This window comes from Typopeltis vanoorti, chromosome 14 (genome assembly GCF_054136105.1).
Source record: "Typopeltis vanoorti isolate ZY-2024b chromosome 14, IOZ_Tvanoo_1.0, whole genome shotgun sequence".
NCBI classification, from domain to species: domain Eukaryota; kingdom Metazoa; phylum Arthropoda; class Arachnida; order Uropygi; family Thelyphonidae; genus Typopeltis; species Typopeltis vanoorti.
Window position 1 is genome coordinate 93,958,126 of NC_143562.1, and position 25,459 is coordinate 93,983,584.

General features: G+C 36.6%; 1 protein-coding gene across 1 annotated transcript in view; it reads left to right on the plus strand.

Moving 5' to 3' along the window:
- Positions 1–25,459, plus strand: part of LOC150099771 (uncharacterized) — a 392,852-nt gene that overhangs the window by 34,051 nt on the left and 333,342 nt on the right. Inside the window, exon 3 of the mRNA XM_090403489.1 lies at positions 10,167–10,232. Coding sequence (XP_090259615.1) covers positions 10,167–10,232 — 66 coding nt within the window. The remainder of the gene's footprint in view (positions 1–10,166; positions 10,233–25,459) is intronic.

Genomic DNA, 25,459 nt, shown 5'->3' on the forward strand with positions numbered 1-25,459 from the left:
GAAGTGATTTTTTTCAATAATTTACATATCTTATTCTTTTGTGTGTTGGTGGGATTGCGGTCAATAATTTTGTATGTTGAGTGATCTTGTAACAATGTGTGCATTTTGTTTTCATATTCTGTTGTGTCCATCACCATGGTTGCATTCCCTTTCTGCTTTTGTTATGATAATCTGGCTATTATTCTGTAACTCTTTTATAGCAATGATTTCCTTATGTGGGATATTAATTTTGGGAGGCTTAGACTTGATTAGGATGTTGGCCATATCTAAACGTATGTTGTTGGCTATTGTTGGAGGCAGGTCGTATTTTTCTTGTTTGATAGAAGCTCTTACAAGTCGGAGAGATTGTTCTTAGAGGCTACAGAAACCCTGAAACACACTCCAAATCTCAACAAATATGGTTGTATAAATTTGCCTAAAATCTGGGAGACAGCTATCTTAAGAAAAAATTAGTACCGGTTTTTTCCTCTGTTCAGGACTCTAGTCTTATGTGATAGCTGCATTTTTTTTTCAATAGAGGGCGCCAAAGTCAGGACTCTAGTCTTTGTGTTGCTGCTACAATTTTGTTTAACTAGTCCATTGTTTACACCATGGTGTTATAGTATTTTATTGTATTTTATTTTATTATATATTGTATTTGGGAAATATATGACTTTTGCATTACTTCAACCCTGGTATCTCTTCTGTGTCCAGCTTCCAATGACATTTAATGATATTCATCTTTCTGCTTAATTCCAGGGAGTAGAGTGGTTCCACTTGGTGGTAGGTTTTTACCTGTTGCTGAGGAGAGCCACTGATGAGAATTTTATGTGTTTGTAGTGATCCTTTTGGGTCACTCAGTGAGTTTTAGAGTGATCTTGTAGATCACAGTTTTTGAGAGATAATTCTCACACTGTACCTCAATTTAATAATGTTTGATTTTGGATTTGCTTGCTCCCTGGGAGCAGAGTGATTATGCTTGATGGCAGACTTTTTTGTCTGTCACTGAGTGGAGCTTCTGCTGGGTTTCCTGTCCTAGAGTGATTCAAGTCAAGAGTGATGAGTTTAGTAATGATCCTTTAGGATCGCTTAGTGAGATTTAGAGTGATCTTGTTGCTCACTCAGACACTCAGAATTTTTGGAGAGATAGCCTCCAACACTTTAACTGAACCTTAGTAAAATTTGAAACCAGTCTGGGTAGTAGCATTATACACTTCTGAAAGGATTTGTGCTTCTTTGTTTAATGCAGCTAAGTGTAAGGTATCCCTATTCATTTTTCCACTTTTTCAACTTACTCAGATCCTCACAAAGAGTAATATCATCTCTACTACTGATCACCTTTCCCAGCTCCACATCATCTATAATCCAGAAATGATATAATAAAAGTTGAACAGTAATGGTCTAAGTATGGAGCTCTGTAGAACCTCACATGTAACTTCCCCCCCCCCCTCTGATGCTGCTCCCTCATATAGAACTCTTTGATATCTACCTGCAAGCCAATTTCTTATATTCTATCCTAATATCTAAATCGTCATATTGCAACTAAAATACCAGGTTCTCATGTGGCATCTTGTGAGAAATGCTTTTTGTCATCAGTCACCATGGTTATTTAATTATAAAAAGAGACAAAATTACTGAAATGAAGCACCTCTTTCATCCATGGTGGTGATCTTCATAAATAATATTATCCTCATCTCCTCTCATAAAACCTCTTAGCCCACCCATAGTAATAAGGTACATATATGTTTACAATCTTTTATGGGTGGAAATTACACAAACAAACCCTGCCCATTTCCGTATATGTGCTTATACTAATTTCTCCATTTCAAAAATGACCACAGAACCAGAGATACATCTCATCTTGCCTCTATCTTATCTTTTTTTCACTGTTTTGGGACTCTTCCATTTGTAAGACTATCCTTAAACAGTTAGGTCAATAGGTTTGTTGGTTCCTTTGCATTTTTTCTTAAAACATACATGGCAGAACTCATCCAGTCCTACTGCTTAAATATATCATCTGCATTTATAATTCTTCAACTACCATTCATCTAGGAATAAGACATAATTTACAAGGATAATCACCCTAATAAAGTAATTATTAAACAACTCATATGTTATTTACATTAGTCATCCTGCTACCATCATCCATAATGAAATTTAATAGGATGAATGCAGCACTAGGAGAAATAATTAAACAGCAGGTTTAATCATTCCAATATTTCATCTCTGTCACAGAAACATCTTCAATTATTCAAGTATTAAAATTGTAATAACAGACAAAAAAACAATAAGTGAAGGAAATTAGACTGTATAAAGCCTCAACTCCTATGAGAAGTACTTTGTATGGATGCTGTTAAGTGTTAGGTATAAGAATTAAAGTTTTCCAAATCTTGGGAAGTTAACACAGCTGTATTTATTAAGATTAGGCTGGTTTAACAAATCTGCTGTTGATTCTAAGTTTGTATTTGCTGTGATAAAACATAATAGTTTTATTCTATACGATCTTGTGCAGGGTATCCAAAAGCATGGTCAGCTAAAAGGGATTTGCAACTTTCTTTGAAAAGGCAATCATATGTAAACCTGCTTCTATGGAGAAGATTGCTTCTTTATTATGGAGAGGATTGCTTCTTTACCAAGACCACACACCGTGCCGAAGAGCCACATCCTTCCAGAGGTGCCCCCATTTTCACAGAACAGTGCGGATCTAGACTGGAAAGTTGAAAAATATTCCAGAGGAAGACAATGGCAAACGACCTCTGTACCTTGCCAAGAACATTCCATGAACATGCCAAAAATGAGAAAGTACAATATGGTGCTGGATGGTAAGACCACCGGGCCTGAAGGCATCCAACATGCAACTGGAAAAGAACAGAGGGTTTCCACAAGTAGAACTAGTTTTTATGATGTGTCCGGGTCAAACCCAGAAGGAAGCTTGATAACGGATTGCTGGTTGGAAAAGGGAGGCTCCCTGTTTCACAAGAAACCACAGGATTGGAACTTGGAATGTTAGAAGTATGAACCAAGGTAAGCTGGAAATAATAAAGATGGAAATGGAGCACAAGAAGCTGGATATATTGGGAATAAGAGAACTTAGATGAACAGGAATGGGCCATTTTCAGTCAGGGAACTATATGGTGTATTACTCAGGACATGAGACAAGTCATAAAAATGGAGTATCTTTCTTACTCAGGAAAAATATGGCTAGGTATGTATTAGGTTATAATTCAGTGAGTGACAGAATCATTTCTCTCAGAGTGAGTGGACATACAATGAATATGACCATCATTCAGGTTTATGCACCTCCTACAGAGGCACCAGAAGAAGACATTGAAGAATTTTATGGCAAGTTACAAGAAGTGATAGATGCAACACCAAAGCAAGATTTATGGCTACTCATCAGAGATTGGAATGCAAAAGTGGGAGAGACTGAGGAACAAGGAATAACAGGTAGTTTTGGTTTAGGTATTCGTAACACTGCAGGGGAGAGATTAATTGAGTTTTGTGCAGAGAATTCTTTGTTTGTTGCTAACACCACCTGCTTTAAACAGCACAAAAGATTGTACACGTGGATATCACCTGATGGACAATACAGAAATCAAATTGACTACATACTTGGACAAAAAAGATGGAGAAGTGCAATTCAGTCTGTCAAGACTTTTCCAGGTGCAGACTGTGGAACAGACCATGAGTTATTAGTGGCTATGATACATGTGAAATTACGGAAACTGAAAACAACACAAATATCAATCAGATACGATCTTGGAAACATACCAGCTGAATACAATATTAGCATACAGAACAGATTCAACACACACTCAATTTGTGTGAAAGAGAACCATATGAACTAAGGGAAGAGATTAAAGATATAATTAAAACAGAAGCAAAGAAGAGTATTCCAACAGTTTGTAAGAAGAAGAAGTCCAAATGGCTGTCAGAAGATGCCATCAAAACTGCTCAGGAAAGGAGGAAAATGAAGGCCACAGGAAATTTGCAGGAAGTACAGCATTTGAATTCAGAGTTTCAACGACAAGCCAGAAGAGACAAGGAAAAATACTTTAACCAGGAATGCCAACAAATAGAAGACCAAAACAAGAAAGGAAAAACAAGAGATCTTTTCAAAAAGATCAGAGAAATAACAGGGAAGTTTAGTGCCAAGGTGACAATATTGAAAAGTAAACACAAAGGATATCTTACAGAAGCTGCAGACATTAAAGAAAGATGGAAAGAGTATACAGAAGCCCTTTACAGAAAGGACTCCAAAATTACTGAGAAATTTGAAGAGCAGGATTATACACAGGAGCCAGTACCCCACTGGAGAGCGAAGTGAGGTGGGCATTGCAACAGCTATCGAGTAAGAAGGCACCAGGAGGAGATGGAATACCTATTGAGCTGCTCAAAGGAGAGAAGAGGGCAGTTAAAATTTTAACAACTCTATGTCAGCAAATTTGGATCAAAACTACATGGCCTAGGGAATGGAAAAAATCAGTTTATATACCTTTATTGAAGAAAGGCGATGCAAGAGAGTACAAAAATTACAGAACTATAGCACTGATTTCTCATGCAAGTAAAGTCTTACTTAAGATCATCCAGAAAAGACTGGAACCATTCATGAAGAGAGAAATACTAGATGAACAGGCAGGATTTCGAAAAGGCAGAGGAACAAGAGATCAAATCGCCAATGTGAGATGGATAATAGAAAGAGCACAGGAATATCAAAAGAATATCTACCTTTGTTTCCTTGACTATAGCAAGGCTTTTGACTCTGTAGATTATGTGAAACTATGGAATGTGTTAAGAACAATGGGAGTCCCAGAGCATTTCATTATCTTTCTGAGGAATCTTTATTATACTGTCCGAAGAGATCTTGGAGAAACTGAGTATTTCACAATAGGTAAAGAGGTGCGACAAGGATGTATTTTATCTCCGTGCCTGTTTAACTTGTACAGCGAATACATTTTAAGAATGTCAGGGCTGGAGGAATCTTCAGTTGGAATTAAAATTGGTGAGAAAAATATTAATAATTTGAGGTATGCAGATGCACCTTGCTAGCAGAATGCAAAGAAGATTTAGAAGAACTTATTATGAAAGTTAAAGAAGAAAGTGCTAAACATGGTCTTAAACTTAACCTCAAAAAAGTCAAAAGTTATGGCAACTTGTAAACTTAATGATTTTGAAGTAGATGTGGAGAAAATGGAAGCAGTTAACAATTTTAAAGATCTTGTTTAACAAATTTAAGCAAGATCTTTAAAGATATTAGCCTCTCAACAAAAATCAGAAGTGAAAGCAATGGTACTCTATGTGTGTGTAATGGTACCCTGTGGTACTCTATGGATGTGAAAATTGGACCCTGAGGAAAGAGTGAAAGAAGGAAGATAGATGCATTTGAATTATGGGTTTGGAGACGCTTACTAAGAATATCATGGACTGCAAAGCAAACTAATAAATCAGTGATAGACAGAATAAAGCCAGATTGCTCCCTCAAAGCTATGATCATCAAGCAAAAATTGTCATACTTCGGACATATTATGTGAGCAAATGACAGTCTGGAGAAGATGATGATGCTTGGTAAAGTTGATGGAAGCAGCAGAAGAGGAAGATCAAGAATTAGATGGGTGGATGGAGTTAAAGAAGCAACTGGAGTGCACTTGGAAATTCTGAAAGACATGGTCAAAGACAGATCTGAATGGAGAGTGTATGTTCGTGGGATCACCAGGAGTCGAAAACAACTCGATGGAACATAACACACACACACACACTATGGAGAAGACAAGCTTCATCCCACTGGATACTGTGTTTAGTGTCAATACTATGTTGTACCAGACTTTTGGGTTTCATGCATTCCATATAATATTGATGTTCATTAGTTCTTTTTTCCATAGAACAGTCTGTCTGCTCAAAGTATGTTAGATTACATCCCAAGGTATCTGGTAAATGCTGGCCTTTGACATCAGTTAAATCTGAATCGGAACAAATGTCTCTCTCTCTCTCTCTCTTCCAAAAGTTTGGGAGATTCTTATTTTATGTAACCATCAAAAATAGTTTTTAATAATATTATTTATTAATATTAATTTCTAGCACATGGCAATTTAATTGTTTTTAATTGGTAAACCATTGACTACTGTATTACCCTTTCTTTGATTTGCTTGTTTCTATGCACTGTTGATGTACTGTTATTTTCAGTATGAAATATCTGTACTTTCATTTCATTAAAGTTAATTACTGTGGTTATTGTGTAATTTATTGTTTACAATCATGCCACAGGTACCTTTAAAGATAATAAATATGGTTGTATTAAATTTCCTGAGATTTGGGAAACTTTAATTCTTAGTCCTTTTGGCCTCCTGCCCAAACTCTAAGGCTAGCTAACAGTACTCATAGAGAATGTCCCTCATAGGACTTTAGTTTCCATTTAGTCTCATTCATTTCTTCTACTTATGTTGTGTGTTTTTGTGTGTGTTACAGTTTTAACATTGTATTCCTGAAGATGTCTCTGTGAATGAGACGAAATATTGAAATTATTAAGCCTGCTGTTTAATTAATTCATTAAATTGTAACATGAGTGTAAACCATCACCAAACCTTAAATACTGGACTCTGAATGAGTTCAAAGAAAAGTATGATAGATATTGCACAAATATTGGATAGAGCTTGATACGATGTTCATGGCCTCTGTCAATGAGTCTACTGACTCCATGGAGTTGTATATATAATAACAATAATAATGATAAAATTCTTGGTGCTGGCCAGTGGAGAGCAATTTTGCTCATAGATAACCCTTTCCTCACAGGTTCACTTCAACCTCTATCTCACAGATGCAATATTTCAGTCTGTGTCCATGTCTGTTCTTCATGATCATGCTCCAGTGAATTGGCATTTCTCCACATTGGGCCTGTTAAAACAAGAGGAGCAGCTGCCTAGAATCCCTTTTCACTACAACTGCAAACACATCAAACCTATGAAGGAATAGTATTTTTTGTTTAAAGGATATTTGTGCCATCATGTTTCTTAAAATTCACATGATAACACAAGAAAAGGATAAATAAATATTATAAAAAAAAACCATATATTTCGATTTTAGAATTATAGATCATCAGTGGTATTATGTAATAGAATGCAAAACAGAATTGGAACAATGTAGAAATTTAAAACAGTGAGACCTTCATCATGATGTTATACATAAAGCAGCACAAAGCAAAAACTGAGGAAACAGTGTTATTAGTAATTACTTCATTCTATTATTAATTATTTTTTAAAAAAACTTTAATTATATGTGTAATTGAATAAGAATTTCCCAGACTCTCACCTCTCGTGTTTCAGACAAACTGGACATTCAGTGGAGAAAAGAATGCAAGAACAACAGTCCATCATCAATGGAAAACCTGAGAATTTGTCCTCGCGCATCATGGAATAGATACTGACCATAATTACGTATGATCTGAAACATGCTTACTTCATTGGTGTTGCCATAAATTCGAATTATTATTATTATTATTATTATCATAGTTGTGTGTATGACAAAAGGCCCCTTTTGTCAGGATGCATTCATCAGGAAATTGCAGGGAGGAAATGTTATTGTTATTATTATTCAGGCCTCCATGGAGTCAAGAGACTCATCGCAGGAGGTTCTTCCTAGGAAACACAAAGTCTATCTCATACCACTTCTTGAACTCGTTGACTGTTCTTGCTTTCACCACTCTATCAGGCAATGCATTCCATGGTTCCACCACCCTTCACACAAAGAAACCACTCCTCACCCTCTTACTCACAGCTTCCTTTTGTACTTTCCAGGGATGGTCCCTTGTCATCGCTCCTTCCCACTGCTCCACCAAATGAAAAAACTCCTCAGTGTCTACCCTGTAACTGCCTCTCAACAGTTTAAAAGTCTCGATCATATCACCTCTCATTCTATCCACCAAACTCTGCAGTCCACATTTCTTCAGCTGATCCTCATAATTAGCATTGTACAGTCCTGAAACCATCTTTGTTATCCACTTCTGCACCCTCTCCACAGTTAATTTATCCCTTTCAAATCCTGGGGACCAAATTTGAAAACAATAGTCTAAGTGTGGTCTGATCAAGGTCTTACACAACGGAATGATTACTCTTCTATCTCTGTAGGTCAGTGTCCTTCTCAGTATTGCAGCAATCCTCTGGGTTACCTTCACCACCTTTGCAAAATGTTCCCTGAATTTCAGTTTCTATTGATTATCACCCCCAGATTTCTTGCCTACCCTACTTCCTCCAGTACTGCTCCTCCAATCGAGTATACAGCCTCCCATCAATGTATCCCAGACTTCAAGACTTTATGTTTTGCTGCATTAAACAGATACACCCATTCATTTGCCCATCTGTCCAGTCTATTCAAATCCTCTTGCAGAGCTGCCACATCTTTACTATTACCAATAACTCTTCCCAGCTTCACATCATCTGCAAACAACTGAATATCCCTTTGCAATCCATTGACAATGTCATTGATATAATGGTTAAACAATACAGGTCCCAGCACTGAACCTGTGGAACACCACCTGTAACTTCTGCTTCCTTGATATTGCCCCACCATACACAACTCTCTGATACTATCAGACAGCCAATCCTGAATCCAGTTGACTAACCTGACATCTAAACCTATGTGCTGTAACTTAAATATCAGCTTATCATGTGGCACCTTGTGAAATGCCCCTGCAAAATCCAAAAAAATGGCAGTGTATGTCTTTCCCCTCATCAACTGCTCTTGTCACTTTTATAATAAAGTCAATCATATTACTTAAACAAGAGCGCCACTTAACAAATCCATGTTAATTCCCACAGATAACATTACCCTCATCTGCCCAACGCAGTATATAGTCTAATCCTCACTAATTTCTCCAAGACCTTAACAACTCCTGATGACACACAAACTGGCCTATAATTAGACACTTCCAGTCTGCTACTACCCTTATGCAATGGCACTATCTTAACCTTCCTTCCATTCCTTGGGTGCCTCTCCCATAGCCAGACTTTCATTGAAAAAGCCAGGTCAAAGGAGCTGTCAGTTCTTTAGCACATTCTCTCAAAACCCGTGGTGAAATATCATCCAGTCCCACAGCTTTACTGACATGCAGAGTACTTGGTATTCAGAACACACTCTCCTCTTGCATCTTGAACCTGCTCTACCCCTCTAGTGTTAAACCCTTCTTCTCCTGGATGAAATACGCCAATAAAGTGCTCATTGAACAACTCCACTTTGTCCTCTGCATCAGTCACTCTGTTCCCATTTTTATCCCACAATGTCATTCTTCCACAATCATTTCTTCTCCAATTGGCCACTTAGCTTAAAAATTCCCTAGAATTTTCTTTGAATCTTAGCCAATCTCCTCTCATATTGTATTTTGCCTTCCTTACCACACTAGTCACTCTCCTGGCCTGAGTCTTATATTCTTCATGCATCTGCTCTCCACCCCTCTCCTTATATCTCTTCCATAATCTCTTTTTCACCTGCAGTTCCTGTTTGATATTGTTTGTCATCCACTTTACACCAAATTGTGTCTGCTTCTTCACTCGTGGAATACAACTTACTATTGCTGCTAACAAATATTCCTTCACCATTTCCTAAGAACTAATGATATCCTGACCTTCCAATTCCGCCTTCCATAGAACTTCTCCAAGCTGATATCTAAGACTATTATAATCACCTGCCTTATAATTCCACATATGTTCCCTTTTCTTTGATACTCCTGCATGTCTATTCATCTTCCATGTCAAAACCACATGGTTACTCTCCAACTGGTGGGGGGGGGGGAGAAGAGATGTCATCTCAGTTATTATCCTCTAATGCTACAACCAAATCCAAAACTCTTGAGCCTCTTGTTCCCTCTATCACAGGTTGCCCAAGACATTTTCTCCTCAAGAATTCTAGAGATTCCATTCCCTTATTACTATATGCATTTTGCTCTTTCCAGCTTATACTGCTGTAGTTAAAATTTCCATAACAATCATTCTTCTTGCACTTGCCAAGCTCAACTGCCTAAACATCTGCTCCCCACTCTCTGTACTCCTTGGCTTGTAGCAACACCCCACTAAATATCCTGTCTTGCTCTCATTGCAAAACTCATTTTTTCAACTAAAAATTATGAATTATAAAATGTAAGAGCATTTTGAAAATCCAGTATGTTCTATATTTCATTTTTGTTGTATTTATTTTTATTTCAGAGGCAGAAGTTAAAAAAAAAGTTACAAAAGGAGTGTGGCAGTACAGATACATTTATAAGTAGCCAGGTAAGATGGTTATAAATTCATAAAATATATCATTGATAATATAAGCATAGCTGAAATTTAAAGTAAAAAATCTTAAAATTTGCATATTTCTTTACTTATTTGTCTAGTATCATTGAGTATTTTTACCTTCTGTCTGTTAAAACAGCTGAGTTATGCATTATTTACCATAATTCATAAAATATATCATTGATAATATAAGCATAGCTGAAATTTAAAGTAAAAAATCTTAAAATTTGCATATTTCTTTACTTATTTGTCTAGTATCATTGAGTATTTTTACCTTCTGTCTGTTAAAACAGCTGAGTTATGCATTATTTACCAATATAGCTGAACTGCAATAAATGATTAAACATGTAAATTTGATAACTGAACCCTATAGCATTGCTCTGCACTCCTTGCAAATGTTTTTATTTTATTATTATTATTTTTTTGATTGAAAAGATTATACTGTCTAGGATTTCTCCAAAAATAGAAGCCATCTTACCCAATAAACAGGCTTTAGGCCTGGCAGAAGCTGATGTGACTAGGTCTTGCCCTCACAGCCCATATAGAAGACGGATACTAAAAGAGTTTAAAAACAGACATTGCTATAAAAAATAATCATTATTTAAAATTATATATATTTTTACAAATTGTTTATGTTAGTATATTATTAGTTTTGGTTTTGAAATAAGTATATCAGCACTTGCGATGTGCCTGTTATTGATATTATTATTTTCAAAATGAAATGTAAAGCATTTGAAATTTTGATGTACTTACTAGATTCTGATAATTATGTTACTTTCAATCCTTGTTATTGTAATTTAAAATGATCAAGTTTTGTGTTTTGTAAAGACATTCTATTTATACGTAACTTCTTGCTTGCCATTTTACATGGAGTGCGCATGCTCGCCAAGGACTTTGATGGATGATTGACAGCTGACAGAGAGTATGTTCGGTAATGAGGAAAACGATAGAAGATTCCGAAAAGGAATAGTAGAACTGTCAGTCTTTAAACTGGAGGAGTTCAGACTGTCAACAAGTATTTTTAATAAATAAAAGAAGATATTGCAGTCAGTGTTCTAATTGAGTGTTCGAGGAAACGCTGATTGGAAAGTTTCATCTGTCTTAAGGACGCCGGAACTATTTGTTATTTTTAATGGAAAAGTAGAAATTTGGAGATAGTATTTCTGCTATCTCCAAATGCTACATACGGTCCACATTATTATATGGAGTCAGTGGCACACCCACGGAGGAGGCCAGGGACCCTGGCCCCCCCAAAAAAGAAAAAGGAAAGAAAATACTAGAAAATTTTTTTTAAGTATTTTCCTTACTAAAATTAATTTTTTTATTCATGTTGTGTCGTGTCTTCTATTTCTACTTATGAATTAGCGGTCACATAAGGTGGGAATACCCTATAGCTCTCGGAAATCACTGCCGCTGTGAATGCAAGGCGAATGAAGCAGTGCTCAGCAGGACCGAGTGCTACTTTGTTTGTCTGAGACCAAAGGAGATCACAGGTATCATGTACTGGTGATCACTGCAGATGCTCAGTCATAGGTCCTATGCAATGTGTAGTGTGTATATTCTCAAATCGTCTGCTCAACTCGCCCCCCCCCCCCACCAAGTTTAAATCGTGAGTGCTCGGCCTCTCCAAGATTATATCCTGAGTGCGCCACTGTATGGAGTAGAGACATGGACACTCTCCAATCTGAGTGTGAAAAAACTGGGGGCCTTTGAAATGTGGATGCTGCGAAGAATTATGAGGATATCATGGAAAGACAAAAAGACAAATGAAGAGGTACTAGAAATGGCAGGCGTAAACAGGAGCCTGATGAAAGAAATTAAAAAGAGAAAAGTCAGCTATTTTGGACATATTCTGAGACATAACTGCCTACAAAAGACACTTCTCGAAGGAACTGTTGAGAGAAAGAGGAAGACAAAGACTGGAGTGGATGAAAAATATAGAAGACTGGACCTATCTCTCATATGAGGAATGCAGCAGAGAGGTGCAGAATAGGACATAGTGGAGACACATGGTTGTCAATCTCCTGGAGGGAAAAGACACCTGACAGGACAGGACTGGAAAAGGCAACTGAATTAGCTCAACTTAGAACAAGTGAACTTTTTAAAAAGTTGCAACCAACAAACAGAATAAAGAAAAACTCAACAATGTATGAAATCATTGAAAATAAAATTCCCTTGGATTGTCCAAATAAAATAGCCAACTACCCAGCATTTCCTCCAAATCAAGACAGGAAAAATATAGTTATTAATTTTGAAATAGGGAAACATGAGGAAAAAAACCTAGAAGACTCTGAAATCTTGAGATCATTCACTCTTTCAAAAATAATGGAATATGGACGTGACTCAATAAAGATCTTCACAGCTAGACAGCTCCAAAAATCCAAATGGCAATTCTGGGAGCGGCATACTCATCTATGGCTCTCAAAATATAGAACTAAAAACAGCCAGCAGTATAGGATGTAACTCATACCATGCAGAATTAATAGCCATTAACACAGCACTGCAACATTTGGATAAACAGAACCCAAAGGAATTTATATTTTTCACAGATTCCTTAGCAGCCCTTCAAGCTATTAAGAAGTCCTGCACTAGCCATCAAGAAATACTTAGACATAGCAAAAAAATATAAACAAACTACTAAGGATTCCAAAATAATTTTCCAATGGATTCCATCCCATGTGGGATTAAAGGGAAATGAAACTGCAGATGAAGTAGCAAAATTGGCTACAACATCAAATGATACCACAGATTTTGATCTTTTTAAAACTACTCAAAAAGAAAACATACAAGGGTGGTCTAAAAAGTTCTCGGCCTCGACCATAGATGGCAACAATATCGGCAAGATTTTTTTTTCTAAGTTAGTACATCTGTCATAAGCATCCATGTGAAATTGCAAATCATTCTGTCAAGTATTTTGCTTTATACAGCTGTCTGAAGCAAAAGTGTTGCCTGTATCCCTTGAAATGGATAAAATTGAGTATTGTGCAGTTATAAAATTCTTTGTAAAACAAGGTTTAATGCCAAAAGAAATTCATTCGAAGTTCATAAAAGTTTATGGGCACTCTTCTTCATTTTTGACAATTAAGAAATGGGCTGCCGAGTGGCCATGGATGCACGGCCTGAATCCCCTCACGAAATGAACGTGGCTGCACCAGCCTTGAAGATGATCCACATGAAGGACGTCCAAAAAGTGTAACAACACCAGAAATCAGTGAACAAGTGCACGATATGATATTGGATGACCGGCGAGTCAAAGTGCATGAAATTGTTGAGACTATAGGCATTTCAAAAGAATGTGTAGGATATATTTTGCATAAAGAATTGCGATAAAAGGTTTGTGCAAGATGGGTGCCACGCTTGCCCACAGCAGGTCAAAAACACACTCGCATGAAAATCTCTGGACAGTGTTTGGAGCGTTTTAACAAGAATAAAACTGATTTTGTGTGTTGATTTATTACTGTGGATGAGACTTGGATTCACTATTACACACCAGAATCTAACAGCAGTCAAAACAGTGGACAGAAGCCGGTTGTTCAGTGCCAAAGAAGACAAAGTTGGTTCTATCAGCAGAAAAGGTCATGGCATCAGTGTTTTGGGATGCTAAAGGAATTTTGTTTATTAATTATCTTGAAAAGGGTAAAACAATAAATGGGGAATATTATTCCAATCTTTTAACCAGACTAGAGGAAAAAATTCATGAGAAAAGACCCAGTTTGAAGAAGAAGAAAATCATCTTTTCATCAAGACACCTCCCCACAAAGGTGTTTTGGCAATGGAAAATTAAGGGATCTGCACTATGAATTGTTGGAACATCCACACTATTCACCAGATTTGGCTCCCTCTGACTTCTATCTCTTTCCAAAACTAAAACTCTTCCTCGCTGGTCAGCATTTTCTTCGAATCAAGAGGTGATTGCAGCTGCAGAGGGTTATTTTGCAGATCTTACTGAGAACCACTACAGGGACTGGATACTGGCACTGGAATAAATGTATTAGTCTTAAGGGAGATTATGTTGAAAAATAAATAAAAATAATCTTGAAATTATAAATTCGTTTTTTCATTGTTAGGCCGAGAACTTTTCAGACTACGCTCATAAAAAGAATGATTCTCTAGGACGTGACTCGCCACTGGTATTTAGCAGAAAAACCAGAAGCTACCATCAACTCCAAGTTTAATCATTGTGCCACTACCATGATCTCTCACCTCAAGACCAGTCACACAAGACCAGTCAAGTTTAGCAATGGCATAAAAGTCTTCCTCATCTTCAAAATCTGTAATATCGAGGAAGCATCACCACTGCATTTACTAAATTGTATGAATATTTCTAAATGTGAACCCAGAAAAGGTGCTATATAAAATTTCATGAATTTGACCTTTATGATCTGGTGTAATAATGCTATGGGATAATAATAATAATAATAGTAATAATAAGAAGTATGTTGTTTATGAAGTAGTAGAAGAAACTTTTTTCTCCGGTACAAAAATTAGTAAATTGTGCATCAAATTGAACTGCAATAGGTAAGAGTATTTATACTTCAATGAGACAGGAGAAATGATATTGTATGCTACATAAATTAAAGATACCAAGAAATTATATACTTGGTTTAATCGTTTATACAAGAGTAAGCAAAAAGTTTGTGCCTGAAGAATTTTCAGGACTGGGGCAACTCGTGGTAAAGGTGGTATGACTTCACATCACTTGCCTTAGTATCCCATAATGCAAAGTACATCTCCTTGCGGACATGTATAATGCTATGCATTATGGGAAGGGTCACTACTTAGACTGGTTTTGACCTTTATTGAGGTCTCATCAGTGGGAGCCAGACCCAGAGGTGATACCAAGGTTGAAGTAATGCAGAAGTCATATTTTTATATACGAGTTGCCAAAAGGTGCCACACCTTATTATTATAAAACTTTATTTAAAATTAAAACATTATTATAAAATTAGAGATAGTTAGTTGTTGAATTAGTCTGGCTCCTACTGATGAGACCTCAATAAAGATCGAAACTTGTCTGGGTAGTGACCCTTTGCATAATGCATAGCAATTTAGATTCTGCAAGGAGATGTGCTTTGCATTATGGGATACTAAGGCAGGTAATGTGAAGTCATACTACCTTTACCACGAGTTGCCCCCCCGTCCTGAAAATACTTCAGGCACAAACTTTGTTTGCTTACACTTAGATAAAGGATTAAACCAAGTATATAATTTCTTGGCATCTTTAATTTATAGTATAACCAAGTGGAAAAACTTTCAACAATGCTACATGAAGGAGATAAGAAAGGATCCTATGGAAAAGAAGAAGAGAATTTTATATTTTCAGAAAAAGGCCCTAACAAAAAAACTGACTATGAACATTTTGTTATTGTGAAAACAAGGTGTTTAATCTGGTAGACGTGATTAAGTATATGTTAACAATCCAGTAATAGAATGAGTCAGAGAATGAATGATTAATATTTTGGATAAGAAAATCTCTAGTGTAGATTTAATTTAGAAGGCCTTGGAACCAGTATTTTGTAGTTATTTATGTAATTTTATTTTAATGTATATATTGTTTTAGTTTTATTAAGTGTGTATATTTTTGGTATTTGGTGTTGAGTCAGTGATTTCCTGGATTCTAAAAGAAACAAAAGTCATTGCACCAATCAGAATTGAACCCTTGTGTAATAATAAATACTCGGAATATAAAAAATTTCTTTATAGAGATGATAAAAATAAAAAGCAATTTATAACACTGTCTTCATAGATATAACAATAGTTTATGTCACTGTATGGAAGAAAGGCTTACTCTATAAAACAGCCAAAATAATAAACCATGAAAAAACTAAAACTACTAGAACAAATGTTCTCCAGGAAAATAAAGATTTATCTGAATTCACAAATCAGTAGAATATTGATCCTATAGGAGAGACTGCCACAAGACTCTGTTCTCGTCCCAGTTCTGCTCAATATGTACACAAGCGACATTCCTCCAACAGCTATTCAAAAGTTTATCTGCACCAATGACAGCATTTGCCACCAAGCTAATTCCTTCCAAGGTCTTGAGCAAACGTTGAGCATAGATCTCAGCTTGCTGCAAAACTACTTTGAAACCTGGGGACTATCCCCTAACCCAGTGGTTCCCAAACTGTACACTACAGTGCACACAGTTTGGAAACTTGTTTTCCAATAGTTACTAAGTTTGTAGGACGTAAATACTTAGTAAGTAGTTTGGACCCAACTACTTAATAAACAGAACTGTTTTGGCTTAGAGACAGTGAAAAGATTACCGAGACACTAAGGGCACCATGCATTAAGAGCTTGGGAACCTCAGGCCCTAACCCCAGGAAAACTGTTGTTTCTGCTTTCTGTCTAAATAACCACAAGTCTAAATAAAAATAAAAATAAACTTCTGCAAAGGACTCTAATCCACAAAAGTAACCTTTGCTACCTTGGGTTTGCACTTGATTACAGTCTCATATACTGACAACATTTGAAAAAAAAAACTAAGTTGAAGATATCTATCAGAAACAACATCATAAACAAGCTCATTGTATAAAACAGTCAAAATAATAAACTGCCAAAAAACTCTAAAACTAAAAGTTTTTCTAAGCATTCTAAGAGTCAAAGCATAACAACCCGAAGTTGTGCTGCTTAGACTCTTAAAACAGCAGCTCTGACTCTGGTCTTCCCAGTGGCAGAGTACTGCTCAACAGTTTGGAGCCAAAATCACCACATGAACCTTGTTGGACACACAGCTCAACATGACAGTGAGAGCTATCTCTGATGCCTGAAGGCCTACTCCTCTCCTATGGTTGCCTGTTCTTTCCAACATCACTCCTCCATGCTTCAGAAGAAAAGCTACCATCAGAGAAATAAATAAAATCAGAAATAATATTGACCTTCCCATGCATCAAAATATCTATCCACCTACTGCTCACCACCTTACTTCCAAATCGCACATCTTACTTGTAGCCAGTTGATGATTCCCAGGATTAGTGGAGAAGACTCTGGAATGAACTACAAACAAGTATCTGATCACAAATCAGCCTACCAAACCTGCAGGAATTCAATCTACCTTGACACCTATGGATTTAGCTAAACAGATTTAGGATTGTACAAAGCTGCTGTGTTCAAATACTACATATGTGGGGAATTTCAGCATCATCATTCTGTGTGGTACTGTGCAGACTATGCATATCACTGATGGCTGTCCCACAGTGTTTTATTTAGTATATGGGTAAAAGTACAATAAATGATAAACAAAACTTCAGACTGACAGTTCAGAAGTTTTGTTTATCAATTTATTGTACTTTTACCCATATACTAAATAAATAATAAATAAATAAATATTATTTTTTATGCGAATCCTCCTCGCAAAAGACTTTTAGCCTATAGTACATTATTATTATTATTAAGAGAAACCTCCATGTAGTTAGGAATTCATTGAGGGAGGCAATATACTACCTGCATTAACTGTCATACCTGTTCTTGAATTCATTCACACTACCTGCACTCACAAGTAGTGTGAATTTTCTACAGAAGCATCAAAATCCATTTTCTTTTGCTTCTGCAAAAAAAAAATATTTGATACCAGATGTGCGCATTATGTCTTATAGTATTTTACCATTATTTTTAAGTCCAAGACTGAGCTTGGACTTACAAATAATATATAATTGGATAATGTTGAGTTAGTTGGAAACTGTGAATTGCATCCTCTATCCAGTTTGCAGGAAGAAAATTTGAGTTTCCAGGAGGGAAAATCCTGTCACCTCTGAATGAGATGACAAACTTACCTTCACTAGAAAGAACCTGCCTCTTGCATCCCAAACACAGGATGACCTTGCCCCCCCCCCCCCCCCATATGCAAGTTTTCTTTCAATGGTTTCAGTTACCCATGGGTCAACTCCGTCCAAAAAATATGAAATGGAAAATTCCAGAAATAAACAATTCATAAGTTTTAAATTAGTTTTTAAATTAAGTTTTAGAGTAGCATGATGAAATTTTCCACCATCCTGCCTAGAATGTAAATCATCCCAGCATATCCACACCTTAGTCACTTAGTAGTCATCTTGGTTATCGGATCGACTATTGTGGTATCGTATTGCTTGTGTTCAAGTAACCCTTATTTTACTTGATATTGGCCAAAAGTGCAAGAGTAGTGAGTTTTGCAAAAGTGCTGGCAGTTGGGATATGTGCCAAAGAGAAGCTGTAAAGTGCTTCCTTTAAGTGAAAAGATGAAAGTTCTTGACTTCATAAGAAACAAAAAAAAATGGCATGCTGAGGTTGCTAAGATTCCATTCACATTACAGTATATTGTTATAATTATTCTATTTTATTATTAGTTATTGTTGTTAATCTCTTACCACGCCTAATTTATAAATGAAACTTTATCATAGGTATGTATGTATAGGGAAAAAAAAAATATAGGGTTTGGTACCATCTGTGGTTTCAGGCATCCACGGGGGGTGGGAGGTGTCTTGGAACATATCCCTGCATATAAAGGGGGATTACTATAGTAGACAATACAGAAATGGAAGAACCACAAATTGCTCTGCTTCAATGCTCAGCATGTGCTCTAAATGATACTAGATGATATTCATTATGAGATACTAAAACATTATCTACTGTCTTCCATATACTAACTGCTCTGTTTTTATACTAGGATCTTTCTGGAGGATCAGTTTTCAGACCACTGGAAACACAATTATTGCTGTGTTTCTAAATCAGTTACTAATCAGTGATCTGTGTAAAATCTTGAGGGTGAGGGTGTCTTTCTTGAGAGCAGTAATCCATGACAATTTAACTTTGGAGAAAATGATTCAACATTAGATCATTTAATCAGAAAATTGGAAATATTCATGGCTTTACTAGAAAATAAGTATGCAGAATTAGTTTTTCTTTTACATTGGGAAAAAAAGCATATTTCTTCTTGAAGATTTGTCATATTAAAAGATCTACACAACTATGAGCTTAGATAGTAATTTCTCTTTTTATTAAAATCCTCTTATCTGATCAAACCTTCAAAGTCTGAGTGAGATTTTCATAGCTTTTTTGCTAATGGGTATTCCAAGGTTCTAATCTTTAAAGGTACCTGTGGCATGGCTATAAACAATAAATTACATGATAACCACAGTAATTAACTTGGTTATTGTGTAATTTATTGTTTATTCCAAGGTTCTGTTTTAGGTAACATGCTTGTCATCAAAGTTAACTCAATAACAGAATAGCATCCTCCAGCTAAAAGGAGTGCTTTGCATGTTGGTGACTTGACTGTCTTTTTTTATTAACATAATTAAGAGGATTATAGAAAGCTACAACAATCCATTGACCATTTTATATCCAGAGTGCTTGCAATTGGATTTAGGTTTGCACCACAGAAAACCATTTTCTGCAAATACAGTCTCATATGCAAGAGAGAAAGTTATTGGATTCATAATTAACAGAAATTAGCATTCTTGCCACATGTGAGACAGGGAATAAGTGCAGAAATGCATTGAACATCTTCAGCACTGTCTTCCCCGCCTCTTGGTTGCTCATTGGTATTCTCTACTCCATTTCTGCCAAGTGCTTACCTGATGAAAACTTTATTATTATTATTATCTGAGACCAGGGTACATAGTACACAGGATCAAGAGAAGCCATACACCATTTACACCAGCTGTCATACTTTCTGTTCAAATCATTCACACTAGATGCACTTGCCACTTCAACAGTTAACTTGTTCCACTCACCCACTACTCTCTGAGAAAAAGTCTAGATTCCACACCTTTCTGGTGCATAAACCTAACTCCCATGTATGCCCCTGTGTTCTCTCCCTACCTTCCATATAGCAAAAAAAAATTAATCAGACAATATCCTATAGCACCCATTCAGAAGTTTATAGACACCCCTGTTTCTCTTCTTTATCAGTATCAGCAGTCCATATACTTTCATTCAATCCTCATAATCTACCTTCCATAATCCTGAAATCCCAATACAATCTTTCTAACTCTTCTTTCCACAGCTTCTTTATCCCTCCAAACCCAGTAGACAAAATCTACATACAGTAGTCCAAGTGTGATCAAATCAAGGCCTTATAAACAGGCAAAATGACTTATTTATCCTTACATGTTAGTATTTGTTTCAGCACTGGAGCACTGTGTTTATAGTTGCTCTGTGCCTTTGAACTTCAGATTTCTATCTGCCATAAATAACTCCAAGATCCCTAGTCTTATCAGTTTCTTGTAGCATATTCCCAACAATATAATATACCATTGGAAATCTCATCACACTAAAGTCATAACTTTACACTCTACTAACATTGAATTGACTGCCATAATCATTTGCCCACATTTTCACCTTATTCAAATCATTTTATGCTGGAGATTAGAAGCATTTTTGATTGCCCTGCTTATTGATGATATTTCATCATTAATTTCATTAATGATGAAAAATCATCTGTATTGCTTCTGATTGAAAAACCATCTGTATTGTTTATTGGAAGTACAAAGTGGCACTGTATGTTTCATTTCCAGAGTACAGTTTCATCTCTCCCCCTTATTTCCTGCATGCAGTGCAAGTGAAGGCCTACTAGTTCACACTTTCTACAATATAAATTTTGATTGCAAATGTTCATCTGAAATAGCATCAATAATTCTCCCACTCGGTACTAAGTGCATTGAAACATGTGCAGCTGATGCCCAACATCCCTTCACAGTATGCCTTGAAACCCACAGAACAAATTTCTTTTCCTCCTCTTCATCCCTGTTACTGCTGTATTGTGAAACAGTCTCCCCCCCCTCCCCCTGATGTATTTCCCAGGGAATACAATATATAGACTTTTAAATCAAATGTAAACAAGTTTCTCCTTTCCCAATAGGTTGATTAACCAACCTCTCGTGTATGGGCTCAACGTAAAAAAAAAAAAAAAAAAAAAAAAAAACCTCTTTAGGAGGCTTCTTTGCTGTCAAATATCCTGCTGATGCTTAATTTGCTAGGTTGTGTTTGGAGGGAGTCCAAGTATAACAGCTAGTAGCAGGTTGTCCAAAGCCATACTTGAATTGGAGTCCAGCCACTCTCTATGAGGGAGTGGTGACTCAAGTCCTTTTTCCCTATTGCCCTTGCTCTGTAAGTTTTTGTATTACCTTATCCACTACTGTAACAAACAGCATAAAAAATTGTAGTTACTATAATAAAACAAAAATCTCCCTGCAAAACAATCAAAAAATTCTTGAACAAATAACAAAAATGTTTTAGAAAAACAAAAAAATATCAAAAAAAATGCAACAAAATATCACAATTCCACATAATAATAATAAAAAAACAACAACTCCCAGATTGACTTCTTCATCATCCAAGGTCTCAATATTTATGTTAAAAATGCACCAAATCCCTTTAGATATCCAAACCTAATACGTTATTCATCTCTGAACCTTATCTGGCATTTTCTGTGACATCTCACCTCAACTTTCCTCATTATATCCATCATGATGCCTTTCACTGGAACGGCAGGACTTGTGCATTTGTCAGATCTGGTATCGCATGCCTAAGGCTATCAGACTTGTAATTCCCTTGATATGATCTACTTTGGTTCAAGATATCCTTCCTCACTTTATTGTCCTTATTTGCTGCTTCTACTTTTCTCCTAACTATGATGATTTCACAGACCTATTTAACTATTTATCTCCAAAAGTCTATCACATCTTACCCCAACAGTGAGATAATCTTTCTGTCTGATTTCAATGTTCAAAATGCAGATTTGCTTCCCTTCTCCAACTCTACAAAAGAGTTGAAGAAGGGAAGAGTTGGTGAACATAAATTGTTCACTAACCCACTAGAATTCCATATAATCTCATTATTCTCTCAACACCTTGGACCTTTTCTAAAGCAGTTCTTCCTCCAAATATATCAATGATAATAGTTCTCTTCTTGGCAAGTCTCAAGATAACTTTCTCCATGTTTCCTTTTCTACACATTGCCTTTCTTCCAGTCATTCTCAGCCTCATATCCTGTAGCACTACCATGGTGCCAATTGGGATGACCTTTAGGACTTATGCACCTTGTCTTTACATGGTCTGATTATTGCTTCCATTCTTCTAATCCTATCACCTGCTCTGATCTAATAACCAGAATTATTCTTGTTGGTAGGAATGCTTTTATTTTTCACTCCACTCAAAATCCTCAACTCTTATCCAAACTCTTGTTTTGACAAGCAGTCCAAGCCAAAAAAAAAAAAGAAAAAAAAAGTCAACGTATGTCCAATGGTGCATTTCAAAAACTCTTGCCTCTTACTCAGCTTATACTACATCCAGTAACATCTGCAACAAAATCATCAACAAATTTAATGGTGAATCTGTGAGGGACACATGAACTAAGCTAGTCTCCTCTTCAAACAGCAGTCAAGCCTTCTGGTCCCTTGTCAGTGCTATGAGATGCAACTTATGTCTTTCACATATTTCCACTTCTCGTATTCCATCCATGTTAGGCACCTCCCTTTCATGGACCTCCCTTTTTGCTAGTATTCAATTTCTATGATTTTCTTCCAGTATTATTTGCTCTACTTCTGTCTTTTTTACTGTCCTGTCATCCATACCACTATCACTGGGATTCACTTCTTTACTGCCATGTTTGCTGTGACTCATGGACGCCAAGAAAGGAGAATTCTTGCACTATTTTGGCCTCTGCTTCAGTAAGACAGGCAGTCCTTGATGGCCTGACCAGAATCGACTGGTGGAATTGCCTGCAAGGGTCAACGATGTTACAGTAAATTTCATTCCCCAGGAACAGAGTACAAGGCTTTCTGTGATGTCCGTATAACATCTGGAGTAGTTCTGGCTTTCCATTTCTAAGTGCAGCCATTGCTTGCCAGAGAGTGGAAATCCATGTGTGGCTCTGGTGGATGGGGAGCTCTGGTGCTGAATTGATTTCCTTTTGAGTATGAATAATTTTTCATTGTCTTGTTTATCAGGGCCTTCAACAAGCCCAACCAGTTCCAGAAATCATAGAATCAACAAACAACAGAAAACAAAAGTTAGAAACAAAAAACATCAGAAGCTGCTACAAATATATCACTTTTTTAATCCTGCATTCAATAGGTGGAACAATCACTTGGAGAAATGTCACCTTTCTTTATCCAGAAGGGTTTGGAGGGGTTTGCAGAATCTCCAAAATCCGTAAATGGTGTTTTGGATATATGTTTATTGAAGCAATACAGTAGCATAATCAGAAAAATTACTCCATGCAACATCTGTTGGGGGAATATCACTTATTACTCTCCCCCTCCCCACCTCCACCAAGTGTTAAACTTTTTTATTGGTGTAATATCAGAGTGGGACCTCCGTGATGTTCCCATAAGGATGTCTGCTCTGAACTTAAGGACCAAGAAGTGACAGCCATAAGAAGAATCTTTATGTGGAGGGATAGGTATCTGGTTCAACAAATCAAAACCATCAACATCTGTCAAATCAGGTTATCTCAGCTGTCCAATAAAGCTACATATCCCAAACCTTTTACATTGCTTTAAATGTCAGAAATATAGTTATTCGCAAACTATCTGTTGTGGTTCATCTGTGCCTGATGTATACAGTAAAGATGAAGAATAAAGACTGTAAGAGCAAAACACCAAAATGCTCTATGAGGGAGATTACCCAGCATACTTCTGAGCATGCCAAAGGCAGAACAAATGAAACTGCAAACCCCCATGAAAGCAGAAACAAACCAACATAAGGAAAGAGTTCCTCCTGTTATCCTGCAAGCCAAGAAATGATAGACGGAAGTGGCCATGTCCTTCAAAAACCATAAAATAAATTTTACGAAAGCCAGGAACACAGATGGAGTGGGTCCAATTACAGGCAGAGGTTGCTGACTACAGCACACTCACTAAACTTTTAGACAGTAAAAACATCCAATACAACACATTTGCTTTAAAAAGTGAAAAAAACTTCAAATCACTTTGAAGTTTTTTCACAGTATTACAGAATTCATCACCGCTGAAGAAGTGGTGACCTCCACAACCACAGACTAAACCCTATTAAAGTTAGCCATATGCTCTGAGCAGATAAAAAATACCCAATGCCTCTTGTCTTAGTGGAAATCAGCAAACAGTACCAAGAAATCTGTGATATAAAGCAGAAACCATTACGGTGGAAAGCATCAACTGGACAATACCATTGTTGTCAAAAATTCAGCCACTCACAATGCTGCTGCAAGGCCAATTTCTGCTGTGTAAATTATGGTAAAAATCATGAACGGCTTCCTGCAAAAAATCAAAAACAGAGCCAGCTAAACGTGCCAACTTCAGCAGATGACATCCTGTCAACAACAGAGGATGAAAGCAATACTTGGCCACCCAAATATCAGTGAAAGAAAAATCTAAAAGCCCAATCAACAAGCACCTGCAGCAAATGCTGATACCCACCTTCCCCCAAAGGCACAAACCACCCAAGCATGTGCCTTGTATGTAAAGGTGGTAGTTTCAAACCTGCAGGAAAACTCCCCCAATGCCCAACCAAATTCAGTAAAGCTGCAGTTGTAGGAGCCACTCTGGACAAAATGTTAATCGAGTTAAGCAAAGCAAATCCCAGCCAGTACTCCACAGTGAGTTAAGCCTAGAAGGCTAAACTGTCTACAGATTGTGTTCTAGAATGCTAGTAGTCTAGGAAGCAAAATGCATTAACTACAAGAATTTTCAACACACTATTATAGTACATTATGAAACTTATGGATACAACTACCATGTAAGAGTAAAACTTTAGTTTAATAAAGGGTGTCCGAAAATTCACGCAAGATTTAAATTTAGCGCCATTTGTGTGGTAAAGTGTTGCCACCGAGAAAAAAAAGACAGCGTGACAGCTGACAGTTCAGGGTTATTAAAAATGGAGCGCTACATGAAAGAACAATGCATTTTCATTGTTGAGCAATATTTTAAAAATAATGAAGGTTTGGCAGCTATAGTTTGCAATTTTCATACAAAATATGGTCAGAATAGTGATTTAACTTCATCAACTGTGAAAAGATTAATTAAAAAATTCAAGAAAACTGGATCAATTAGTGATCTTATACACTCTGGCCGTCCTTCAACAAGTCATTCAACAGAAAACATCGAAGCAGTTTGTGAAAGTGTTGCTGAGAGTCCAGGAACATCAATTTGGCACCGTGGTCTTGAATTGGGCATTTCGAGAAGTTCTCTACAGCGTATTCTCACGAAAGGTTTGCATTTTTATGCTTACAAAGTTCAATTGACTCAAGAACTGAAGCCTACT